Raw genomic sequence first — 18,437 nt, 5'->3', positions numbered from 1 at the left:
GAATATAGATGTTCTATATGATCAGGAACTTATTTGGACCTATTGAGAACAAAAAATGAACAAATGAACCCAAAATGTATGAGAAGCATGCTCCAGGTGAACATCCTGGAGAGTCCAGGTGAACTGCTGAGCCTGGCTGAACCTGCCCACCTCTCCTCCTATTCCCCTATTCCCTCGACCTTAACACTCTGGGAAGATCGTGCCTCACCCAGGGAATGGGTATTTAAGCAGAGCGAGGGGAGAGAGCAGACCAGACCAGCCTCAGTGGATCATGGTGGTGTGGGGCTCCGGCTGGCTGGGTCCTTCTAGATCCCGGCGCTGCGTCCGTCACACGCTCAGCCTGCTGCTCCTCGCCCTGGCCGCCGCCGCCGCCGCCACCGCCACCGCCGCCGCCACCGCCGCCACCGCCGCCGCGCTCCCGCTCTGCAGCGGGAACGCCCCTGGGAGCGGGAACGGCCCTTTGAGCAGGAGCAGCCCTGGGAACGGGAACGGCCCAGGGAGCAGGAGCGGCTCTGGGAGCAGGAGACGGCTGCTCATCGGGTTCCAGGCGCCCTGGAACGTGTCGTTCCCGTTCAGCGCGCTGCGTCTGGGTGCGGCGCTCCAGATGGCGGTGGAGAAGGTGAACGCCAACCCCTCGTTCCTGGGGAACTACAGCCTGGACCTGGTGGTCAGCGACTCGGACTGCGACCCCAAGGCCTCCCTGTCGGGGTTCATCCACCAGGTGTGGCGGCAGAACGTCACGGCGCTGTTTGGCCCCGCCTGCCCCGAGGCCGCAGAGGTCAGTGCTCTGCATGTCATGTGACCTGATCAGGTGATGGGAGGTCACGTGATAGGGTCCGATCAGGTGATGTGAGGTCATGTGATGATAAGTTATGTGATGTAATGTGCTATGGCCTGACCGGTGGATGTGGTGGAGCGTCTGCTGAAGGCCCTGGCTGCAGGTGGATCAGGGTGCACCCAGGGTGCACCCAGGGTGCACCCAGGGTGGCGCTCCGGTCGGAGGTTAAGGTGGAGAGGGGGGGAGGCAGACGTCTCTGTGGTAAAGGATTTGATTTAGTTGCTTGCTGAGACGGAGGATCTCACCTCCTGAGGCTGTTTGTGTGTCCGACTAACAGCGTTAAAGAGACATGGAGGGCGGTTATTGTTTCATTTAGAGCAGGAGGTGTTTCTAGAAGTAGTTAATGTGGTTTACCTAATTCAATTCAATTTAATATTATTTATACAGTATAGCCCTTAATCAGTGTGGGGGAGTGGGGGATCCCTCCTTCAGAGTGGGGGTCCCTCCTTCAGAGTGGGGGGTCCCTCCTTCAGAGTGGGGGATCCCTCCTTCAGAGTGGGGGGTCCCTCCTTCAGAGTGGGGGTCCCTCCTTCAGAGTGGGGGGTCCCTCCTTCAGAGTGGGGGTCCCTCCTTCAGAGTGGGGGGTCCCTCCTTCAGAGTGGGGGTCCCTCCTTCCAGGAACGGTCAGGAGTGCAGTGGGGGCCATCATTGCCATCCTTACAGGTAAACATATGAATTGATGATGGGGTGCTGACCGGTTAACCATGAGGAGAGTCCAGGCATCCAGTCGCAGTCACTGCAACTCGCTAGAACAGACAGAATAGTGAATTAGAAGGGAAAAGTTCATAGTGGAAATATATACTGCTACTAATTTAGTGACTGCATAAACAAAAGCACGTGCAAACACGCATCGGTCTTCACATCGCATCTGCATCGTTTTCGCACCCCTATGTTCCAAACGCAAGGCTGTAGAGGTGCGTTTTTAGCTTTGCTTTGAAAAGTTCGACAAAGTCTGCTTCCCTGAAGGCCAGCTACCGAAGACCGGAGGGGCGTGAAGGATTTAAGGAATGATGAGGTCCTTCAGGTAGGATGGAGCTAGTCCATGCAAGGCTTTATAGGTTAGCAGTAGCCCCTTAAAATTCGCCCTGCCAGTTAATGGTAGCCAGTGCAGAGGGGCAAGAATAGGGCTATTATGATCAAACTTTCTCGTTCTAGTCAGTAGTCTAGTTGCAGCATTCTGTACAAGCTGTAGACTTCTCGTGGTAGAGTTAGGTAGACCCGAGAACAATGAATTGCAATAATCCAGACTTGATGATATAAATGCGTGAATCAGTGTCTCTACATCTGCTGCAGATAACATTGATCTGATTTTTTCAATATTTCTCAGATGGAAAAATGCAATTCTAGTTATATTTCTAACGTGTTGGTCAAAGCTCAGCAAAGGGTCAAAGAGGACACCAAGATTTCTGACAGATGTACTTTGTGGGATGGCCAAGCCATTCAAACGCAGTGAGACTGTCTCAAATATTCACTGGTCCCATTTTGAGCCGATAAGTATAAACTTTGTCTTCCCAGTATTAAGCTGCAGGAAGTTCTGTAGAATCCAACTCTTCACTGCAGCCAGACAGGACTCAACCTTCTGGATCTGGGCCGAGTCCTTTGATTCTAGAGGAATAAAGAGTTGGGTGTCATCCACATAGCAGTGGAAGCCAATTCCAAAGCTGCGAATAAGTAATCATAGATATACGTCTGGGTTTAACGAAGGTACATAGAGCCAGGATATTCAGTTATTATAACATTTGATACTGGACCAAGGGTGCTTTAGTATGTTGCTAGCTGCTAGCCGGTGAGCTAATCTCCTGCATCCCAGCGTGGTTCAGTGCCGATAGTGGCGGTTTGGTAATCCATCACGTGCATCCACATCTTCCATCTTCCTCATCTTTCCCCTCTGTCCTTCGTGCTGTTCCCCCTGATGGGCAGGTCACCGGCCTCATCGCCTCCACCTGGAACATCCCCATGTTCGGCTACGTGGGCCAGACGTCCAAGATGGACGACAGCCAGATATACGACTCCTACATCAAGATCATCCCTCCTCTGAAGCGGAGCGCCGAGGTGCTGGTGAAGACCCTGCACTTCTTCGGCTGGAAACACGTGGCCATGATCGGGGGGGGGCTGGAGTCCAACACCTGGGACCGCGTGGACGCCCTGTGGAAGACGGTGGAGGACCCCCTGAGGGCGGGCTTCACGCTCACCGCCTGCCTCAAGTTCGACAGCACACAGCCCCTACTGGTCCGCAGGAACGTCCAGCTGGTCTCCAGCGCCGCCAGGGGTAAGCCTGTTCACTACAGGTATTATAGATAGATATAAATAGACATGGAAGAAAGTATTCACAAGTGTAGAACGGACGGAAACAAGTGAATGTGCGTAGTTTAGTCATATTTGTTCTTATTTGATTTTTGTGAATCAATTGAGAAACAAGAGGTTAAGCCTAGATCAGGAGGGTGGTTTTGCGCGCCCTGATGAGCGTGTGCTCCTGGTCAGTGATCGTGGTGCTGGCCAACAGCCAGGACTCGCTCTCCATCCTGCTGGAGGCGGGGCAGCAGGGCCTGATGAACGGAGAGTATGTGTTCTTCCTGCTTCAGCACTTTGAGGTCAGTGGCAGTGTGGTGAGTGAGACTATCGAAGGCTGCAGGTTATCCATTCGGATGTTGGTCCTGTATCTCCGTGGCGTGGTTGTGATGATTGTACTGTGTTTAATCTGCGCCCTGCAGGACAACATCTGGAGCGTGGCTCTGGGCAGCCAGAGCAGCCAGGCGGCCATCAGGGCCTTCAGCATGACCTTCGTCATCGGCCAGAAGTCGTACAGCGGCCACGAGTACCACGACTTCTTTCAGCGGGTCCACCGGCGGTTGAAGGAGCCCCCGTTCCTCAGCAACCTGAGCTCGGAGAGAGATGTAGGCCCTCAGCACAGCTGTACACCTCTGTATCTTCTGCTGTGTGGTTACTCAATGTCTACGGTCACACAGGTCAGTCCGTACGCCGCCTACCTGCATGACGCTGTTCTCCTCTACGCCCTGGGCCTCAAAGAGGTCCTCAGGGACGGGGAGAACCCTCACGACGGGCGACAGCTTCTCAAGAGGTTGAAGAATAAAAACGGCATCCGATTCTATGGTGACCTCAAGCGTTCATTACAGCATCGTCAACACAGCTTGCTGTGTTTCTTTTAAAATAGAGATCCAATAATTCAAATATTCCTCTCAACATCATTGAATTGTGGATCATGGTTATTGCAGGAGCATCTGGACTAGTCCACTTTGACGAGCAGGGAGAGAGGAACTTGGACTATTCTATATACGATCTACAGCACACTGACGACAGATCTCTGTTTGTGCCCGTCCTCAATTATGACAGCATCACCAAAGCTATACAGTAATACATTCCTCTACACCACTTCCCTAGTAGTACTAATAGTAGTAGTAGTAGTAGTAGTAGTAGTAGTAGTATTAGCAGTAGTAGTAGTAGTAGTAGTAGTAGTAGTAGTAGTAGTAGTAGTAGTAGTAGATGTAGACATCTCCTGTGCATGGATTTAGTAGTGCTGTAATGGATTTCAAATGGTTTTGACTTCAGACCCACAGACCAGTACGACCATGTGGTGTGGCCCGGAGGTACGACGCCCTCTGATAACCCTGAGTGCGGCTTCAACAACGAGCTCTGTGAATGGCTCGTCAACGGTTGGTCTGGACTCATCTTCTCTCCCTCTATCACCACAAACACACCCTTTCTTTTCACCAGCAGATGTAATGGATGTCAGTAAAGCGGGGCATAGCCACATAGTGCCGAGGAGGTGCTGCTCCCGGCCCAGAGGTGCTAGATTCAACCCCACTGCAGCCTGTACCTGTTAGCCTCATGGGCCCTGACCTACGACCTGCTCCTTAATGACGTGCTTCTGAATTAATCCAGTGTGAGTCCCACTGGACTACAACTGCTTAACGACTGATCACTAATTAGGATGTTTTGGCCCCTCCCCCAGACGTAACAGCTGCTTAACGACTGATCACTAATTAGGTTGTTTTGGCCCCTCCCCCAGACGTAACAGCTGCTTAACGACGGCTGAGTAATTAGGATGCGTCGGTTCTGGCCCCTCCAACAGATGTTGCGCTGCTTGCTCTTCTGGTGACCTTTCCGGTGGTCGGCATGGTGACGGTGCTGTGCGTGGGCATGCTGCTTCTTCAGAAGCTGCGTCTGCAGACCCGTCTGGACGACAACCGCTGGTGGCTGATCAAGTACAGCGACATCGTGATCATCAAGGAGCCCAAAGTAGGACTCCACCCCTCGGCCCGCGGCCCCTCCGGTCGCAGAGTCCAGACCGAACGATAGGACCTTTTGGATTGGATGGTTTCCTATCGTTGCTTCAGAATGTGATCATATTCTGAATCTAGATCAACAGCTAATTGCAAGCGTACAGCGGGAAAGTTTGTAGATGTTTGTGTTTACTGTGTTTGCGTGTTTGCGTGTTTGCTTGAAAGTGAGAGAGTGAGAGAAAGAGTGCGTCTTAGCAGGATTCATATGGTGTTAGTGTTTGAGCGGGCATGGCTTACTAACGATAGGGCCTGTCTCTATCGTAGCTCGGCGTCTGAAGCTCCTAGCCTGCTGAGGCCCGATGTGTTCCTCCACAGGGTCTTCAGGGCCTGTCTCTATCGTAGCTCGGCGTCTGAAGCTCCTAGCCTGCTGAGGCCCGATGTGTTCCTCCGCAGGGTCTTCAGGGCCTGTCTCTATCGTAGCTCGGCGTCTGAAGCTCCTAGCCTGCTGAGGCCCGATGTGTTCCTCCGCAGGGTCTTCAGGGCCTGTCTCTATCGTAGCTCGGCGTCTGAAGCTCCTAGCATGCTGAGGCCCGATGTGTTCCTCCGCAGGGTCTTCAGGGCCTGTCTCTATGGTAGCTCGGCGTCTGAAGCTCCTAGCCTGCTGAGGCCTGATGTGTTCCTCCGCAGGGTCTCCAGGGCCTGTCTCTATCGTAGCTCGGCGTCTGAAGCTCCTAGCCTGCTGAGGCCCGATGTGTTCCTCCGCAGGGTCTTCAGGGCCTGTCTCTATCGTAGCTCGGCGTCTGAAGCTCCTAGCCTGCTGAGGCCCGATGTGTTCCTCCACAGGGTCTTCAGGGCCTGTCTCTATCGTAGCTCGGCGTCTGAAGCTCCTAGCCTGCTGAGGCCCGATGTCTTCCTCCACAGGGTCTTCAGGGCCTGTCTCTATCGTAGCTCGGCGTCTGAAGCTCCTAGCCTGCTGAGGCCCGATGTGTTCCTCCACAGGGTCTTCAGGGCCTGTCTCTATCGTAGCTCGGCGTCTGAAGCTCCTAGCCTGCTGAGGCCCGATGTGTTCCTCCACAGGGTCTTCAGGGCCTGTCTCTATGGTAGCTCGGCGTCTGAAGCTCCTAGCCTGCTGAGGCCCGATGTGTTCCTCCACAGGGTCTTCAGGGCATGTCTCTGAGCACCACGATCAGTAAGGCCAGCAGCGGGTCCCACTCCGGCGTCTCCTCCAACAGCTACGGCTTGAAGGACAAGCACGGCCAGGACCAGGTGTACAGCACCATCGGACTCTACCAGGTACCTGACTAGGACCGCTCCTGGTGGGCCAGAACATGGAACCAGTACATGTTCTTTTATAGGGTTCCCTTGTCGCACTATATTGTCGTTTTAAAAGAAAAATTATGGAAAATTGTAATAATATAATAATGTCTGAACGTGTGTTCCCCTTTCTAACATGTAAAGAGGACAAGTACAGACACAGTAGAACAGAGGCAGGCTCAGAACTTAACTAACCGAGAGATTGGTGTGTGGCAGGGAAACCAAGTGTCCATCAAATACATGAAGAACCAGACGCCCCCGGACATCCACAAACCCTCCATCATCAACGAGGTCAACGTGGTAAAGCTCACCTTCTAACCATCAACAACAGTAAGACTTAATGAGCTCACTCCCAAAGCCCGGTAATGACGTGTTTCTGGTCTCAGATGAAGGAGCTGAAGCACGAGAACCTGGTGCAGTTCTTCGGTGTCTGCACCGAGCCGCCCAACGTCTGCATTGTGATGCAGTACTGCAGGAAAGGAAGCCTCAGGGTGAGTGATGGTGCTGCAGTACTGCAGGAAAGGAAGCCTCAGGGTGAGTGATGGTGCTGCAGTACTGCAGGAAAGGAAGCCTCAGGGTGAGTGATGGTGCTGCAGTACTGCAGGAAAGGAAGCCTCAGGGTGAGTGATGGTGCTGCCGTACTGCAGGAAAGAGGGCCTCAGGGTGAGTGATGGTGCTGCAGTACTGCAGAAAAGGAAGCCTCAGGGTGAGTGATGGTGCTGCCGTACTGCAGGACAGGGGGCCTCAGGGTGAGTGATGGTGCTGCCGTACTGCAGGACAGGGGGCCTCAGGATGCAGTGTTTGATTCGGCCGTGTGGCTGGTGTCCAGCAGTGGTCTGACCACGTTCTCCGTTCCTCTCAGGATGTGTTGAAGGATTCAGACGTTGAGCTGGACCCCATGTTTAAACTCTCATTCGCCTACGACATCGTGAACGTGAGTCGTCGGCTCACTAATCGCCTCGAACCCTTACACATTTCAAGTTGGTTGCACTGCAAACCTTGTTGAGGTGGAACCCAGACAGCGTGCTTCTTCAGCTTGTCGGGTTGTCAGTGGTCAGTGGTCTAAAGCCTCTGTTCCTCCAGGGGATGGAGTTCCTTCACAAGAGCAGCCTGAAGTCCCACGGGAACCTGAAGCCCAGCACCTGCCTGGTGGACAGCCGGCTGCAGATCAAGCTCTCGGGCTTCGGACTCTGGGAGCTCAAACACGGCAGCAAGAGGAGAACCGTAGCTCTGGACTGTCCCCGCTACGAGGGTGGGTTCTGCTGGGGTACCTGTCCCCGCTACGAGGGGGGCTCTGCTGGGGTACCTGTGCCCGCTACGAGGGTGGGTTCTGCTGGGGTACCTGTCCCCGCTACGAGGGGGGCTCTGCTGGGGTACCTGTGCCCGTTACGAGGGGGGCTCTGCTGGGGTACCTTCACTGTAAATTGACATCACAGATCTACAGTGTGGGTAGAACAGCTGCGGACCTCAGCTCCGTTCAGCTTCTACCTTCTTTCCTCTGCTGCAGATCTCTTCTGGATCGCCCCGGAGCTCCTGAGGCTGGACTGCCTGCCCTTCAACGGGACGCCCAAGGGCGACGTCTTCAGCTTCGCCATCATCATGAGGGAACTGGTGCTGAGCACCGAGTCCGGGCCGTACCACGACCTCAGCCTACCGCCCAGAGGTACACACACACTGTCACACACACACTGTCACACACTGTCACACACTGTCACACACTGTCACACACACACTGTCACCACGACCTCAGCCTGCCGCCCAGAGGTACACACACACTGTCACACACACACTGTCACACACTGTCACACACTGTCACACACTGTCACACACACTGTCACCACGACCTCAGCCTGCCGCCCAGAGGTACACTCACACTGTCACACACACACTGTCACACACTGTCACACACTGTCACACACTGTCACACACACACTGTCACCACGACCTCAGCCTGCCGCCCAGAGGTACACTCACACTGTCACACACTGTCACACACACTGTCACACACACTGTCACACACACTGTCACCACGACCTCCGCCTGCCGCCCAGAGGTACACACACACTGTCACACACTGTCACACACACTGTCACACACACTGTCACCACGACAACAACCTGCCGCCCAGAGGTACACACACACTGTCACCACGACAACAACCTGCCGCCCAGAGGTGCACTCTGGTCACCAGTCTGAAGGTACACAGAGAAGGAGGTCCACCCAGTCAATCCAGCAGAGAGGAACCGACCACTGAGACATTAATCACTAAGTATCTGTCTAGGTAAAACTAATTCATAGAAGTTATTATTTATTGGTATACAATCAACAGAATTTATATAAAGTATTATTCATATCATTAAAGTTTCCTTCTTTGATCTCGTCATATCTCACGTTGAGGGAATCAGGACAGGAAGTAGATTAATGAAACATGAATATTGTTCTTGTTCTTATTGTTGATGAGCGTGTGTCCTCAGAGATCATCAAGCAGCTGCGGAGCCCCCTGGCGGGGGGGCCCCTGCGCCCCTCCCTGTCCGGCCAGCCGGGGGACGAGCACCTCAACGCCCTGCTGAGGGCCTGCTGGAGCGAGAACCCCGACCAGCGCCCCCCCTTCGGCTCCATCCGCCGCCGGCTGAAGGAGACCAGCCCTGATAGGTCGGACAAGCTGTCAGCCCGCCCACTATCAACCCGCCCACTATCAAACCGCCCACTATCAACCCGCCCACTATCAGCCCGCCCTCTATAAACCCGCCCACTATAAACCCGCCCACTATCAACCCGCCCACTATAAACCCGCCCACTATCAACCCGCCCACTATCAACCCGCCCAATATCAACCCGCCCACTATCAACCCGCCCACTATAAACCCGCCCACTATAAACCCGCCCACTATAAACCCACCCACTATCAGCCCGCCCACTATAAACCCACCCACTATAAACCCGCCCACTATAAACCCGCCCACTATCAACCCGCCCACTATAAACCCGCCCACTATGAAACCACCCACTATGAACCCGCCCACTATGAACCCGTCCCTTCATAAACCCGCCCACTATGAACCCGCCCACTGTGCACCCCCCACTATGAACCCGCTCCTTCATAAACCCGCCCACTATAAACCCGCCCACTATGAAACCACCCACTATGAACCCGCTCACTATGAACCCGTCCCTTCATAAACCCGCCCACTATGAACCCGCCCACTATGAAACCGCCCACTATGAACCCGCTCCTTCATAAATCCAGGCATTTTTATTTCCATGCTTGGTGTGACTCATACGACTCAGACATGACATCCACACGCTGTTCCTACTGAGTGACTACGAGGCTCCTCCTCACCAGTGCTGTCCTTCTCTCCACTCCAGCCATGCGAACATCCTGGACAACATGGTGGAGAAGTTGGAGAAATACGCCAACCACCTTGAGGAAGTGGTGGAAGAAAGAACCAATCAGCTAATAGCGGAAAAGAGCCGCGCAGACAAGCTTCTGTCCAGCATGTTGCCACGGTAACGCACATCAGTGATCACCCCCCTCCTTCCGACAGAATAGCCCCGATAGACCCTATCTGCCCCCCCTGATGAATATAGACCCTAAATGCCCCCCCTTACTGCCCCCCGATGAATAAAGACCCTAACTACCCCCCCTAACTGCCCCCCCCGATGAATAAGACCCTACCTACCCCCCCCTCTGATGAATAAAGACCCTAACTACCCCCCCTAACTGCCCCTCCCCGATGAATAAAGACCCTACCTACCCCCCCCCCCCTTGAGAATGGCAGTTTGAAGGACTCTAACTGCCCCCCCTAACTGCCCCCCCTAAGAATAAAGACCCTTACTGCCCCCGCTAACTGCCCCCCCCCCGAGAATAAAGACCCTCACTGCCTCTTCCCCCCTTACTGCCTCCCCGATTAATAAAGTCCCTAACTGCCCCCCCTAAGAATAAAGACCCTTACTACCCCCCCTAACTGACCCCCTGATGAATAAAGACCCTAACTGCCCCCCCCTAACTGCGCCCCCTGATGAATAAAGACCCTAACTGCCCCCCCTGATGAATAAAGACCCTAACTGCCCCCCCTTACTGCCCCTCCAGGCTGATCGCGGACCAGCTGATGTCGGGGCGCTGTGTGGAGCCCCAGGGCTTCGACATGGTGACGGTGTTCTTCTCGGACATCGTGGGCTTCACCTCCATGTGCTCCGTCAGCTCGGCCATGGAGGTGGTGTCCCTGCTGAACGACCTCTACAGCCTCTTCGACGACATCATCAAGATGTATGACGTCTACAAGGTAGGACTCCTTAGGGTACTGCTGTACCTTCTGTTACTGCTGTACCTTCTGTTACTGCTGTACCTTCTGTTACGGCTGTACCTTCTGCTCCTGCTGTACCTTCTGTTACTGCTGTACCTTCTGTTACGGCTGTACCTTCTGCTCCTGCTGTACCTTCTGTTACTGCTGTACCTTCTGTTACGGCTGTACCTTCTGTTACTGCTGTACCTTCTGTTACTGCTGTACCTTCTGTTAAGGCTGTACCTTCTGCTACTGCTGTACCTTCTGTTACTGCTGTACCTTCTGTTACGGCTGTACCTTCTGCTACTGCTGTACCTTCTGTTACTGCTGTACCTTCTGTTACGGCTGTACCTTCTGTTACTGCTATACCTTCTGTTACTGCTGTACCTTCTGTTACTGCTGTATGTTGTTACGGCTGTACCTTCTGCTACTGCTGTACCTTCTGTTACTGCTGTAACTTCTCCTACTGCTGTACCTTCTGTTACGGCTGTACCTTCTGTTACTGCTGTACCTTCTGTTACTGCTGTACCTTCTCTTACTGCTGTACCTTCTGTTACGGCTGTACCTTCTGTTACTGCTGTACCTTCTGTTACTGCTGTACCTTCTGTTACTGCTGTACCTTCTGTTACGGCTGTACCTTCTGTTACTGCTTTACCTTCTGTTACTGCTGTACCTTCTCTTACTGCTGTACCTTCTGTTACGGCTGTACCTTCTCTTACTGCTGTATGTTGTTACTGCTGTACCTTCTGTTACTGCTGTACCTTCTGTTACGGCTGTACCTTCTGTTATTGCTGTACCTTCTGTTACTGCTGTACCTTCTGTTACTGCTGTACCTTCTGTTACGGCTGTACCTTCTGTTACTGCTTTACCCTCTGTTACTGCTGTACCTTCTCTTACTGCTGTACCTTCTGTTACGGCTGTACCTTCTCTTACTGCTGTATGTTGTTACTGCTGTACCTTCTGTTACTGCTGTACCTTCTGTTACGGCTGTACCTTCTGTTACTGCTGTACCTTCTGTTACTGCTGTACCTTCTGCTACTGCTGTACCTTCTGTTACGGCTGTACCTTCTCTTACTGCTGTATGTTGTTACTGCTGTACCTTCTGTTACTGCTGTACCTTCTGTTACTGCTGTACCTTCTGTTACTGCTGTACCTTCTGTTACGGCTGTACCTTCTGTTACGGCTGTACCTTCTGTTACTGCTGTATGTTGTTACGGCTGTACCTTCTGTTACTGCTGTACGTTGTTACTGCTGTACCTTCTGTTACTGCTATACGTTCTGTTACTACTGTATGTTGTTACTGCTATACATTGCTACTTCTATACGTTGTTACTGCTATACGTTCTGCTCAGTGCTTTATTTGTCAAGTGGGAGCTCCGTGCTCCGAGCTCTGGTGGGCGCTTTCGAACAACCCACACTTATTTAGTCAACATCGCAAGAAATTAGCCTACTAAAGCCTCGTGAATGGGGATGTACCCAGAAAAAATAGTAAACATATGTTAGGTTGGAGAGACACACAGCCACACGTTATAAAGTTTACCGTTGTTTACTAACAGTTGAGGAATAATGTCATGCACTCGCAGGTGCGTCATTGAGTCATTGTATTCTCAACACAACAAAATACACCAAGTCCTTGAAAATGGATCTCCGTCGCATCAAAAGATGAAAACAAATAGATAGGCTACCTCATAGATTATAGTAGGCCTAGTTAGAACAACAATCTGGCATGACAACTTGGCCACGTTAACAAATAGATACATATTATTAACCAGAACAATACCAGAATACCACAAAAACCATAATAATAATAAAGTTCATTTTGGCCTTCTTGCCCCTCTTCTCCGCAGCCACTTTCGCTAACTCCTCGCAGATTTATCACACATCACTCAACCGACTCGCATCACTCCAAGTCCAACCTCTCTTGCTGCACCCACACACACACACACACACACACACACACACACACACACACACACACACACACACACACACACACACACACACACACACACACACACACACACACACACACTCCAGATCCAGCTGGCGGAGCGCACGTCAGAGCTTCCGGAGCGCGCTCCCCCTTGCTCCCCCTCAAATGAAGCACTGCTACTTCTATACGTTGTTACTGCTGTGTGTTCTCCCTTCTGTGGCTTGACGAGGAAGAATGCATTGGATGGGAGATCCGATCGGTCGATGCAAGACTCCTAACAGGTCTACGACCCGACTGTGGGCGTCTGATGGCCGGTGTTTGGTCAGGGGAGGTTGGTGACTGTATCAACCCACTGACCATCCTCTGTGTGGCATTGGGTCGGTGCGCCCCCTGGGGGCTCGGAGGAGCAGGTGGATCATGATGGGACCCTTTCAGGTGGAGACCATCGGTGATGCATACATGGTGGCCAGCGGTCTGCCCATCAGCAACGGGAACCTGCATGCCGTGGAGATCTCCACCATGGCCCTCCACTTCCTGTCTGCCATCAAGGTGTTCCGGATCCGCCACATGCCGAGTGAGCGGCTGGCGCTCCGCATCGGGATACATTCAGGTGAGCGCTCCGCATCGGGATACATTCAGGTGAGCGCTCCGCATCGGGATACATTCAGGTGAGCGCTCCGGGTCGGGATACATTCAGGTGAGCGCTCCGGGTCTCCTGATCCTTTTCGTCATCCTCTGCGTTTGTCGGTGTGTTTGAAAGACATGAGATGTACGATATGTGTGGAAGTCGTCCGATGTGCGTGAAGTCGTCTGATGTGTGTGAAGAAGTATGATGTGTTGTGTCCGATGTATGATGTGTGTGTGGTCGTCCGATGTGAAGACGTACGGCGTGTGGACGTACGACGTGTAGACGTGCGGCGTGTAGACGTGCGACGTGTAGACGTACGGCGTGTAGACGTAAGGCGTGAAGACGTCTGATGTGCTATGCCTGTGCAGGGCCGGTGGTGGCGGGCGTCGTCGGCTCCACCATGCCGCGGTACTGTCTGTTTGGAGACACTGTCAACACGGCCTCGCGCATGGAGAGCAACAGCGCATGTGAGATTACAACTCATTAACTTGTTCATTTGGTGACACTGAGCTGTGATGCACACAGATAAGAAAGTGAAGGTTCTCCGGTATCTGGAGATATCACGAAAGTTCTCAGGGCCTTCTTTAATCGTATTGATTGATTACTTATCATATAATCTGAGGCAGCTGTTTGTACTTTGTCACTACGGACCTCACTTGTCCAATATGTGTCTTGAGTCTGCGCTCCAAAACTCATTCAGAGCTCAATCAACCTGAGGAATTTTCTCTGCATACCAATTTGAATTGTGCAGAAAAGGTATATTATGGCCAGCGAACAGTGACATAGAACAGGTGTATGTGCGGAAAAGATACATCCAACTGTGGTCTCCTCCCTTTTTATCATAAGAGGTTTAGAAATCTCTTTTTAGTATAAGAGGTTTAATAATATCTGTTTATTATGAGGGGTTTATGAATCTGTTTATTTTAGGAGGTTTATAAATCAGTTTATCATAAGAGGTTTATGAATCCGTTATTTTAGGAGGTTTATAAATCAGTTTATCATAAGAGGTTTATCAATCTGTTTATTGGCCTTCACAGCTTTAAAGATCCACATCTCTCAGACCACGGCTGATATCCTGAACCAGATGGGAACCTTCGTTCTAGAGGAGAGAGGAGAGATCGAGATAAAGGTGACAGCCCGGTTAATATGACTGTTTCTTTGTGATTAGAGGTTTGATCTGACTGTGACATGTGTATTAAAGGGCAAAGGGACTCAGAAGACGTATTGGCTGCTCAGCAAACAGGGGTTCAACCCCCACTTGGGCGGAGTCCCGACCGTGTCCGGCGGCTACAATCCACTGGATCAGGTATACCTCATTTATCTTATCTGTCGATATCAACCATTCTAAGTTTAGCCCAGCATGTTTGGGGAAACACGGTTAAAGTTCAAACTTACGTCTGTTCAGGAATCTGATTAATATTAAACTAAATTAACTTTATAATGCCTGCTGTGGTTGACTGTTTCTTTCTGCCTCCAATGAAGAGCAAAAAGTGCCCGAGAGATTCAGAGCGACATAAGCAGAAGACAACGAACAAAACTCACACCACTGACGGGGAAATGACTGCCGTTTTCATTTGAAGGAACACTAGACACGATAACGGAGGTGATTCAGCGTAACCCTACAACTCGTTTGGGTGTAGTATGATAAGACTCCGATAGATATCGTTGGCTCCCTCTAGTTGTGAAATGGAGAACTGCAGGCTCATTCACCCGGGGCCCAAAGGCCCTCCGTGTTTAGAGTCTCTAGGGTGAGCGTTCCTGATGCTGAGAGGTTCGTGTTCACTTGTATCCGTTCGAATTGTTTGATTAAATATGTCCTCTCCAATGGCGTAATTGCTATTTTAGAAATGACGTAAAAACATTGTAATGAATGAATCCCATTGAAATTAGGAAACCCAACCCTTTCTGTATTTTATGTATATTTATTTACTTTATTTATATTTGGAGCAATGACATCAGATTACATTTTAAGAGCTCTTTTAATATTCTCCATATGGATACTCTATCTTTTATGTGTAAATGAAAAAACTAGACCAATATATTCATTACATTAATACATCTACAGGTGAAATTGACAATTTATATACAAAATGTTAGAATTATGTTATTGTTATTCCAGGCACATTCCACGTCAACATGAACACAATACATGACACTTATGTTTAGTCTTATAGTAAATTTCTCATATAATTGACAAATAATTAATATTGACAAATCTGTCCACTCTCTCCCTGAGTCCTGGTGGCACTCTGTGTGTGTGTGTGTGTGTGTGTGTGTGTGTGTGTGTGTGTGTGTGTGTGTGTGTGTGTGTGTGTGTGTGTGTGTGTGTGTGTGTGTGTGTGTGTGTGTGTGTGTGTGCACGTGTGTGCACGTGTGTGCACACATGCAGTGAGCGTCGTGGATATACAAGGCGTGGATAAAGTAGTGAAAGGTCCGTGTTGTCTGCTCCCTTACTGCAGTCCCTCCATCTGAAATCCGTACATCAGACCGAACAGACCGGCCAGCACCACCGACACCAGGCCGACGGAGGCCTCTGCATGGGGAACACAAGCTCACATTACACCCATCGCATCATGTTGATATGTTTACACAAGCGCTCTGTAAGAAGGAATATAAAAATGAATTCTATTCAACGTCATGAGCCAACATTGACATATTGCCTGATTGGTTCACCTGTTGTGGGGGCCTTGCTGGCGGCCCGGGGGGCTGTGGGGAAGACCGAGCGTTAGAGGACATTCATACTGATGTCTCCGAGAGGAGTAATGAAGCGTTAGAGGACACAGTGGGAGTACCTCTGATCTGGAACTCTGTGCTAAGAACCCCCCCACTGGGTTCTGCTTCCGACCGCAGGGTTCTGGATGAGCAGGGACTCTGGGAACAGGAGAAAGACATCCCGTTGTACAGGAACGTCAGAACGCTCAAATCAAGCCTGGATGTAAGCTATAGCAGGGTTAGGTTAGGGGTATGGCTATCCTAGTGTTAGTCTTTAAATATAATATTAACACTTAATTCAGGATTAGAGAGACTAATCTAAACATCGGCTGATTTATTTTTCCGTAGAAAGTCTTTTTTAATCCTTCCAAGTCTATATGCGTGTATACTCTATAAGGCTATGCATGTCTATAGGTCTATATGCATGTATTGTCTATAAGTCTCTATGCATGTATACTCTATAGCTCTATATGCATGTATACTCGATAAGGCTATATGTATTTATACTCGATAAGGCTATATGTATTTATACTCGATAAGGCTATATGTATTTATACTCGATAAGGCTATATGTATTTATACTCGATAAGGCTATATGTATTTATACTCGTTAAGGCTATATGTATTTATACTCGATAAGGCTATATGTATTTATACTCGATAAGGCTATATGTATTTATACTCGATAAGGCTATATATACTCGATAAGGCTATATGCGTTTAGTGTATGCAACACGTAAACCTCCTAAGATGGCACAATATATAATAAAATAAATCAATTTGATTGGTTCGCTATCTCGGGATATTGGGCAATATCCCGAGGTTGAGATCTCCGAATCGGGATATTGTTTTCAGCGCGCATGACGGTCGTCTCGTCACGCTAATAAAAACAAATAAATCCCTTAAAAAGTGTTATCTTGTTTATTTTCTCAGTGTTCACAAGGTGTATATACTAAAACAATTATTCACCTCAGGGTCTGAGAATAGCCAACTATTCACTCCGCCTTCGGCAAATAATTGCTAAGTATACTCTATAAGTCTATATCTGTGTATACTCTATAAGGCTATATGCGTGTATACTCTATAAGTCTATTGCGTTTATACTCTATAAGGCTATATGCGTGTATACTCTATAAGTCTATTGCGTGTATACTCTATAAGGCTATTGCGTGTATACTCTGTGCTACATGGTGGTTATGTAGCTAGTGCCTACATAACCATGTGGTTATGTAGCTAGCTAGTTATGTGTGTATGCTCTAGGCTGTGTGGTGGTTAACTATAGAGGGGGAGTGCCAGTATGGGTTAGGGTTCTGAGCAGCGGGGGGGGTTCTGAGCAGCGGGGGATCTAAGCAGCAGTGGGGGGGTTCTGAGCAGCAGTGGGGGGGTTTCTGAGCAGTGGGGGGGTTCTGAGCAGCAGTGGGGATCTAAGCAGCAGTGGGGGGGTTCTGAGCAGCAGTGGGGGGGTTCTGAGCAGCGGGGGGGGTTCTGAGCAGCAGTGGGGGGGTTCTGAGCAGCAGTGGGGGGGTTCTGAGCAGTGGGGGGGTTCTGAGCAGCGGGGGGGTTCTGAGCAGCGGGGGATCTAAGCAGCAGTGGGGGGGTTCTGAGCAGCGGGGGATCTAAGCAGCAGTGGGGGGGTTCTGAGCAGCGGGGGTTCTGAGCAGCAGTGGGGGGGTTCTGAGCAGCAGTGGGGGGGTTCTGAGCAGCAGTGGGGGGGTTCTGAGCAGCGTGGGGGGGTTCTGAGCAGCAGTGGGGGGGTTCTGAGCAGCGGGGGTTCTGAGCAGCGGGGGGGTTCTGAGCAGCAGCGGGGGGGTTCTGAGCAGCAGTGGGGGGGTTCTGAGCAGCAGTGGGGGGGTTCTGAGCAGCGGGGGGGGTTCTGAGCAGCGGGGGTTCTGAGCAGCAGCGGGGGGGTTCTGAGCAGCGGGGGGGTTCTGAGCAGCAGTGGGGGGGTTCTGAGCAGCGGGGGGGGTTCTGAGCAGCGGGGGTTCTGAGCAGCAGTGGGGGGGGTTCTGAGCAGCGGGGGTTCTGAGCAGCAGTGGGGGGGTTCTGAGCAGCAGGGGGGGTTCTGAGCAGCAGTGGGGGGGTTCTGAGCAGCGTGGGGGGGTTCTGAGCAGCAGTGGGGGGGGTTCTGAGCAGCGGGGGGGGTTCTGAGCAGCAGTGGGGGGGTTCTGAGCAGCGGGGGGGGTTCTGAGCAGCAGTGGGGGGGTTCTGAGCAGCGGGGGGGTTCTGAGCAGCGGGGGTTCTGAGCAGCAGTGGGGGGGTTCTGAGCAGCGGGGGGGGTTCTGAGCAGCAGTGGGGGGGTTCTGAGCAGCGGGGGTTCTGAGCAGCGGGGGTTCTGAGCAGCGGGGGTTCTGAGCAGCGGGGGTTCTGAGCAGCGGGGGTTCCTCACCGGCGTGCAGACGAGCCGCTCGCCGTCACAGACGGTGATCTCACAGTGCAGCCACACCGTGGAGACCTTCTCGAAGCGCTGGAAGCGGAAGGAGTTGAACTT

General features: G+C 51.5%; 2 protein-coding genes across 2 annotated transcripts in view; one reads left to right on the top strand and one right to left on the bottom strand.

Moving 5' to 3' along the window:
* The first annotated feature begins 74 nt into the window (after positions 1-74).
* On the top strand, positions 75-16,510 carry gucy2g (guanylate cyclase 2g). The gene is made up of 24 exons (XM_056577560.1): positions 75-118; positions 430-778; positions 2,759-3,107; positions 3,320-3,444; positions 3,550-3,732; positions 3,805-3,949; positions 4,072-4,207; positions 4,406-4,509; positions 4,929-5,095; positions 6,235-6,372; positions 6,610-6,693; positions 6,780-6,884; positions 7,256-7,327; positions 7,477-7,645; positions 7,901-8,056; positions 8,868-9,045; positions 9,760-9,900; positions 10,484-10,676; positions 13,045-13,219; positions 13,606-13,704; positions 14,275-14,366; positions 14,439-14,543; positions 14,720-14,840; positions 15,697-16,510. Exons 1-23 carry the CDS (start codon positions 75-77, stop codon positions 14,813-14,815), a joined length of 3,405 nt encoding a protein of 1,134 aa, XP_056433535.1. The 3' UTR covers positions 14,816-14,840; positions 15,697-16,510.
* tectb (tectorin beta) overlaps positions 15,688-18,437 on the bottom strand; it is a 6,695-nt gene continuing 3,945 nt past the window's right edge. The window contains exons 7-10 of the mRNA XM_056577559.1: positions 18,336-18,437; positions 16,030-16,108; positions 15,911-15,943; positions 15,688-15,770 (exon numbers count right to left, since the gene is read on the bottom strand). The exon at positions 18,336-18,437 is cut by the window's right edge and continues 61 nt beyond it. Coding sequence (XP_056433534.1) covers positions 15,688-15,770; positions 15,911-15,943; positions 16,030-16,108; positions 18,336-18,437 — 297 coding nt within the window. The remainder of the gene's footprint in view (positions 15,771-15,910; positions 15,944-16,029; positions 16,109-18,335) is intronic.

Source organism: Gadus chalcogrammus, chromosome 18, assembly GCF_026213295.1.
Source record: "Gadus chalcogrammus isolate NIFS_2021 chromosome 18, NIFS_Gcha_1.0, whole genome shotgun sequence".
Lineage (NCBI taxonomy): Eukaryota > Metazoa > Chordata > Actinopteri > Gadiformes > Gadidae > Gadus > Gadus chalcogrammus.
This window is presented reverse-complemented; position numbering and strand designations above follow the sequence as displayed.

Coding starts and splice junctions, on each gene's coding strand:
- gucy2g (XM_056577560.1), top strand. CDS start 75: ATGTATGAGAAGCATGCTCCAGGTGAACATCCTGGAGAGTCCAG. Junction 7,328..7,476: donor TCGCCTACGACATCGTGAAC/GTGAGTCGTCGG, acceptor CTGTTCCTCCAG/GGGATGGAGTTCCTTCACAA. Junction 9,046..9,759: donor AAGGAGACCAGCCCTGATAG/GTCGGACAAGCT, acceptor TCTCCACTCCAG/CCATGCGAACATCCTGGACA.